Genomic DNA, 7500 nt, shown 5'->3' on the forward strand with positions numbered 1-7500 from the left:
AATCAAGCAGGAGCCACACCCGATTCCACCTGATTAATCAGGTGATCTTGGCTTCCAGTGGACTCGGGTGTGGCTTCTTCTGGGTAGGAATGAGAACCTGCACACACCGGCCCTTTCCGGATACGATCGGACACTCCTGCTTTAGACTAAAACTGACGATAACCAAATGATTGAAATATGACTATAACATTTATGCTTTTTTGTCACTGAAAAGACTAAAAATAAATGCAAACTACCTATTAAAATGACATAAGTAGTTTGCATCATTTTTTTTTTTTTACATTTAAATGTCACAAGAATCACTGAATTATTCAAGAACGTGTTTAAAACTGTCCACTCTCGTATTGATCCATATCGACTGGATCAATATTCATCAGATGTCCTTTAAACGGTAACACTCATCACTCCACAAACACTGTGTTAGATGATGTGGTGACTGCTTTGAAACCAAAACATAGTGGACTAATTCCACCTCACTTTCTGTCTGTCTTTGCAGGATAATGCACTGGGCTCGGCGGATAGAGCAGGAGATCGACCGCGTCCTGCAGCACATCAGTGGAGCGCAGCAACTTAAAGGGGTGAGTGTGTGTGTTTGTGTGTGTGTGTGTGTGTGTGTGTGTGTGTGTGTGTGTGTGTGTGTGTGTGTGTGTGTGTGCCTGCCTGCATTTGGCAGGTAGTCCAATTCCCTCAGTGTATACTCTTTCTGGATGATCTGCCTATGTGCGTGCGTGTGCCTGTCAACTACTGTGTGTGTCCTCCGTCGATCCTCTCTGGGAGCAGCTCAGTAAAAATAACCTGGCCTTTTCAGACTTTTCTGCCAAATACTTTATGCTATTCATGTACACTGGGCTGAAATGTCAGCCAGGTGAGTCATCGCCAGTAGAGAGCTCATTAAATAAAATCAGTCTCTATTATAAGCCCCGATAAATATCCTGTTCATAAAGTACATCAGATATGAGCGCATGCAGGTGGCGTAGGTAGGAGGTGTAGCCTAAAAGTAGGCTTTAAGGGTCAGAAGAGTTCCTCCTCTAGTACGTTCCTGGACAACTAGGTGACCAAGGGGAAATGGGGGAACTATAGACGGTAGGGGCAGTAGGGGACATAGTGGAACTTTGGAAGGTAGTGGAACTAAGTGCAAATATGGAAAGGAGGGAAGGCAGGGGAACTAGAGAAGTTACAGGAAATGGATTGGTAGGGTACCTAGGGGAGTTAGGGGAACTATGGAGGGTAGGATAGGTGGGCAAAGTAGGAGACGTAGCTGAACTGTGCAAGGTAGGGGCACTAGGGGAGGTAGTGGAACCATGGGATGTAGGGGTGGCAGGGGAAATGTGGGAGGTAGAAGAATGTAGGGGAACTCTGGAATGTAGGGGATGTAGGGGACCAGTGGAAGTAAGAGGAACTAAATGAGGTAGCGGAACTATGAAAGATAGGGGAACTAGAGGAGTTATGGGAAATAGAGAAGAGAGACATAGGGGAACTAGGGGAGATATGGGAACTATGTAAGTTAGGGAACCAGGGGAGGTAGGGGCACTAGGGGAGGTCACGATATTAAGGAATGTATGTTAACTAGAAGAGGTAGGAGAACTAGGGGAAGTAAGGGACAGTTGGGAGGGTAGAGGAACTAGAGGAGGTAGGGGAACTATGGGAGGTAGGATAGATAGGGGCACTAGGGGAGGTAGTGGAACTATGGAAGGTATGGGAACTTGAGGAGTTCCACGAAATAGAGAAGGAAGAAAGTGAACTATGGAAGTTAGAGAACCAGGGGACATAGGGGCACAAAGGGACTAATGATTCTAGGGAAGGTAGGTTAAGTAGAAGAGGTAGGGGAAGTAGGGGAACTCCTGGACAGTGTTAGGGGAACTAAGGAAGGTAGGATAGACGGGAGAACTGTGGAAGGCTGGAGAAATATGAAATTTAGGGAAGGTAGGGAAGGTAGGGATCTAAGGAAGGTAGAGGAACTTGAGGGAGGTAGAGGAACTAGAGGGAGGTAGAGGAACTAGAGGGAGGTAGGGTCTCTATGGAAAGTAGGAGTAGTAAGAGAACTTGTATAGCCAGGTTAGTTAGGGGACTAGGGTTTGTGGGGTTTTTCTTGTGTTATATTATATCATTTTTAGTCCTGCAACAAATAATCAATAAAATCGAGTACAATCGATAATTTAAATAATCAAAAACGAATTTCATTATGGATTAGAAGAGGTAGGAGAACTGTCTCTAGTCTATGTCTCCAGGTGAGGTAGGGGATCTAGAGATTAGAGCTGGTGGAAGTAAAGGAACAGTTTTTTATTTATTTATTTTTTTCCCCCAGAGCTTTTTAGTCCTTGATTATCAGGAAGCATGTAACAGGAAATGTCCTGTGATGGAAGTCAGTGGTGACGCGTTGTATCATTAAAATGTGACTAATGCATGCGTGGAACAGATGTGTGTGTACAACAAGGAACATCTGTGTGAACTTGGATTTGGGTGATTTGATGACGGCTTGTCTTTTGGGAAAGTTCTGAGATTGACTGAGCGGTATAATTGATTTCTGTAATAGAAAAGTCCAGTGTGGTTCAGAGGAGAGACGCCTTCATTACCAGTCGGACTGTCTGAGTAAATGGACCTGATCCAATTTGCCCGAACTCTTCTCTCCTCTGTGCTCTTTCTGATGGAAGAAGCTTTCCACTGTCTTTTTGGCTTCGCGTCCTCTGCTCTTATTACAGTACGTTTCAGACCTGATTGAATTCGGTCACGTGAATGTACTGGGAAAAGGAGAGAAATGGTGTGAAAGGTATAATTAGAGTTCAAGGAGCCCCAGTGTTACAAACTCAACACCTCAGCCAAGGTTTATTGCCATACGTCCTGCAGAAACGTGACCTTGGGTTAAATTAATTGCATACCTCACGGTGATCTCTCTGTTACACTCTACCAGATGTTAGCTACTGAATTTAATTACGCAATATAATACTGTATCTCATATTAGCTAGCGTTACCGCATTAGCACTAATGGGTAGGTGTAAGGATTAAGTTATAACCTAAAGCTTTGTTACTTGGTGCAAATTCGAAGTACGTTCACACTAGCAAAGCGACAGGCGATCATTCGTTGTCTACGCATGTGTACCAGCGCTAAGCGACTAAGTGACAAAAGACTTTGAATTGAGATTTTCTAACGTCTACGTAACTTGGGTACGATGACAAATCCAAACATTTGGCTGGAATGACTCCTCGCACCAATCCTTCTGACGTTTTTTCTGTTCTCCACTCACAATTGTTGTTTTCTACCTGAAATTAGTTCCTATTTATTATTTGACGCACAAAAATGGAAGAAAAACTTACAACCGTGGTTTCGTCTTATCCTGTCATATACGACCTCCCATTAAATGTGACTGGAGACGTTACGAAGGAATAATGAACCCTGGGAGGAAGTAACAGTAGATCGTTGGTGCGTCTGGTGAGCGTACATAGATAGTATAGTTTATATCTAGTATAGCTTACTTTGCTGGTCCAAAAACAAGGCTAGTACAAAGCATAAGAATTAAATCAAACAAATACATTTGAACACACTGTACTCTACAATGATGTAACTAGCTACATCTAACCTGCTACGTTCGACCGTAACCGTGGGGTAAATGCACTGCTAGCACGTTGAAGCTGAAAGGTGTTTGAGTGTTTTCTCCGAGTGCTTTGCCTGAAATCTCTACAGTTTTACTCAAACTGGCCGTGATTTATAGTCCGGTCCCTAGAGTGACCCCTGAGCGTAATCTTTAAGCTTGCGAGGAGGCGGCAGATGGCACGGTGGGTTTGTGCCAGCTGGACATCTGTGCCTGAGCAACTCCCTCTGCCTTCAGCTTGCTCTGTATCTCACGTCCCGGTTAAGGATATGTTTACAGTTATGAGTTAACAGTATGCCTTCATACTGGTGAATGTATTAGGTTAACAAAAAGCAGCTTTACTTTTTACCTAGCATTACATAGTTCAGTTCTGTTACAAGAGCTAACTCTGCTTAAAAAGCCTAGGTGTGAGTAAACAAACCACACACGCGCTGTGCACTAGATGTAATGCTGTAATGACGGTGACAAACCTAGACTGAGACGCTTCTGTGGTTTCTAATTTAAATAATGAAGCAAAAATATTAAGTAAAAAATGATTGAGATGTGAAAATGAAAGCACATGTGTGTGTGTGTGTGTGTGTGTGTGTGTGTGTGTGTGTGAGAGAGATGTAGATGTTTCCAGAAAGAAGGCACTGGATCTGTTTAGTTTTCCAATTCTAGATGCAAGTACTATAAATAAACTCTGGTTATGAAAGATGTGTGTGTTTGCGTGTGTGTGTGTGTGTGTGTGTGAGACAGTTGGATGTGTTTGTAGGAGGTGTGTGTATCTCGTCTCACAGTGATTCAATTTAGTTGATTCTTTACTAAACGATTCATCGAATCATGAATTCTCAATCTGATTTACTGATTTAAGAAACGATACATGAGTCATCTCGATTTAGTAGATTTCTCTGTCTGAAAACTGCCCAAGAATTTCATTGAGTTTTATAAATTGAGCACATACTTTAAATTGTTAAATATTATTATAACGTTCCAAAAAGTACTGCGATGGCATGTCCGTGATGCGTGGAGGCTCGTACGCAGCCCTGGTGTACGTGTATTGACCCAGGATTGTTGAGGTTCTCCCACAGTGTTGTAGAGACACTGGAAAACACTTGCATAAGTGTTTCCCGCTCACTTCTCTCGCCGCTCGGTAAGACAGCGGGACAAGATCGAAACGTACACCAGCACGTAACTTGTTTACAAACAGAATCACAGCACAGAGGTCAAAAGATTCTGATTTCGTGGATTGTTCAGTAGAACGGAGCCGTGTTCACGTGGTGACGTTAAATAATGCGAAAGCAGCACCGCGTCGCCGCCGGGAGTCAGATCTCTTCACGGATTAGTCGCCTTGCTTCAGGGTAGATCAGGGTGTGGAGTTTAAAATGTTTAAAAAAGTGAAATTAAACTCAACTGAACTAAACGCCTCACTCTCAGCACCCTGCCTATGCTTCTCCAAGTCCTCTAGTTTATCTTTCCTACTTCTCCCAGCTCCCTTTTCCCCCACTTCCATCCCTAGATCCTCCCCAAGTTCCTTCTTACTACCGTACCAAGTCTAGATCCCTAGTTTCCGTATTTTGGTTAGTTCCTCTAGCCTTCATAACGCCCCTGAGTCTTCTAGTTCCGCAGTTTACCCTGTTCCGTTTCCTTTGGTCTCCTTGCTCACCTGCCCAGCCTACCCTGGCTGACCACGTTCTCCTACCTCCTCCTGTTCTCTTATCCTAGCTCCTCTTCTCCTCTCCAGCCTCTTCTAGTTCACATATTCCTTCATCCTCTAGCTCAGTGCAGTCGAGCAGGAAACAAACAGCCGTTTTAATCGCTTTCTAATTGTTGTGACCATTTGTAATTCTGTGTTAGATCTGACGTGTCATCGTAGACCCGTTTATTTCGTTTGTTTGTTTTTTCAGTCTTTGACTGCATCCTTGATAAATAGACTTGACTGTCGTTAGCTATATACTTGTCTGATGTGAGCTACTTCAATCGGCGGAGGTGATTAAAAACCTGCCTGTGAGGTGTGGGAAGTGGGCGGGGCTGTCACTCATTCCAGATGTCGATTGACTCATCTGGTAGTAGATTAATAGACCGGTGTATTATCGAGTGATAACCTGTTCTAGCGTACTCCGATGTTAAAACGTCGGGTTCCTACGCAAAATATATAACGGCCTGTGATTTCCCCCTTTACCCCTCACCTGCACCCCCTCTGCAGTACTTTTATACCTCTGTTCAGAGCTATTGAATGTCCTGGTGATGTAAATGAAAGCAGTGAGGATTTGTGTTCTTGCTGTACAGTTAGCCGGAGGGTCAAACGGCTGTAAGATGTGGAGGAGGACTTCATTTACAAATTGAATCGTCAAAAAAATGAATCATCTGGTGGATTTGTTTTTTCTCCAGCTGTACGGCGAGAAGAGGAGGCAGTACACCCTCGTCAGGAACAATCCCAGAGAGATCGTGGAGAAAGTGGCCTCGGACATCGAGAAGCTGCTGTCCAAAAAGAAGAAGGCTCTGGAGGTGCGGGAGGGAGTGTGTGATGTGTTTAATATTTTTGTCGGATTGATGTGTGTGTGTGTGTGTGTGTGTGTGTGTGTGCTGTATGTACGATATTGAAAGACGCTCATGAACGACAGCGAGGGGGGAAAAAAGTTTTGCTTTATACACCAGAAATCGGTCCAAGACACATGACACTGTAAATAAAAAAAGAAATCTTTTGTTGTTTTTTTTTTCTAACAGAAACTCGCGGCAGAAGCCGAGAGAGTGCAGACAGCACATCGATGGCAGGATGGCATCAAGGTCAGAAGGTTACCGTTTTCTTATTTAACGTCTTGTTTTAGTGTGTAACGAAAACACGGGGATTTACGAGGCTTTATTTTAGCTGCTACATTTAACTCGGTTGCTCCTTAATTATTCAAAAATCAATTATGCGAAGCCTCAGGGAACAGCTCTCTAATGAGCTTTCCGTCGGCCTCGTGCTCACATTCAGCAGCGTAAGTAAGGAGTGAAACACTCGGGGACGTGCTGTTAAAGGAAAATAATGAATCACAGCGTAGTCACTGTTCCCAGCCTGAACTTGATTATTTTCTATAACAGCACGCTCCCGAGTGTTTTATTCCTTTTATACCTTTTACATCTTTTATTTTTATTTTACTGACGTCGTCTGAGTCCTCATCACAGAAGAGCTGGGTCTCGACCCCAAGAACAACGAAACTGGTTCAAAACCAGCACCAGAATGGTCCAAGAACCAGTGGTTTGAAGGGGCTGGTGGTGTTTCGTTGTCGTGACAACAACTTGGCCCGATATTTCTCAAGATGAGAGAGAGTAAAAGAATTAGATATCAAGCTTGAAATAATTAAAAGTGTTTAGAAATAGGTTTAATAATGTTGTATTTGTTTAAGTGCAGGGTAATAAAGAGAAATATTTGATGTATTTTCCTAAACGTAAGACATTTTACTTGCGGAGATATTTGTAGGATCATTTTTCGCAGTGAAAGAGGACTCGGGAATAAACGAGTGTGTCTCAGTGATGATGATGAAAACAAAACTTCATTACACACTCAGGATGAAGCAGGCGTCTGTGATCATGCGTGTAATCGAGTGTGAAAACATCTCGGGAGATTCTGACGTCCCGGAGCTCAAAGCCAGGAGAACGACTCGTAAAGCAAATCGAGCTGTTTCATTTATTTTAAATGAATTTCTTTTTGATTGTGCAGGAGTGGGAGATCGAGTACTACGACTCCAAGGCAGAGATGGATTACGTGAGTGTGTTACTGTTTCCGTGTGTGTGTGTGTGTGTGAGAGTGTGTACGCATCTGTGTATGGTTGTGAGGAGTGTGTGTGTGAGTGTGTGTGTGTGTGTGTGTGTGTGTGTGTGTGTGTGTAAAACAGTGTTCGACTCTGCTTCTCTGAGCAGGACGGGGAGGAGGTGGAGCCTCAGATGTCTC

The 7500-nt window shown here is 43.5% G+C and overlaps 1 protein-coding gene across 1 annotated transcript in view; it reads left to right on the plus strand.

Annotated features, from left to right (window-relative positions):
• Positions 1-7500, plus strand: part of cacna2d2b (calcium channel, voltage-dependent, alpha 2/delta subunit 2b) — a 41507-nt gene that overhangs the window by 13458 nt on the left and 20549 nt on the right. The window contains exons 2-6 of the mRNA XM_053653460.1: positions 497-578; positions 5958-6074; positions 6294-6353; positions 7270-7314; positions 7470-7500. The exon at positions 7470-7500 is cut by the window's right edge and continues 93 nt beyond it. Of these exons, the coding sequence (XP_053509435.1) occupies positions 497-578; positions 5958-6074; positions 6294-6353; positions 7270-7314; positions 7470-7500 (335 nt within the window). The remainder of the gene's footprint in view (positions 1-496; positions 579-5957; positions 6075-6293; positions 6354-7269; positions 7315-7469) is intronic.

Source organism: Ictalurus furcatus, chromosome 21, assembly GCF_023375685.1.
Source record: "Ictalurus furcatus strain D&B chromosome 21, Billie_1.0, whole genome shotgun sequence".
Lineage (NCBI taxonomy): Eukaryota > Metazoa > Chordata > Actinopteri > Siluriformes > Ictaluridae > Ictalurus > Ictalurus furcatus.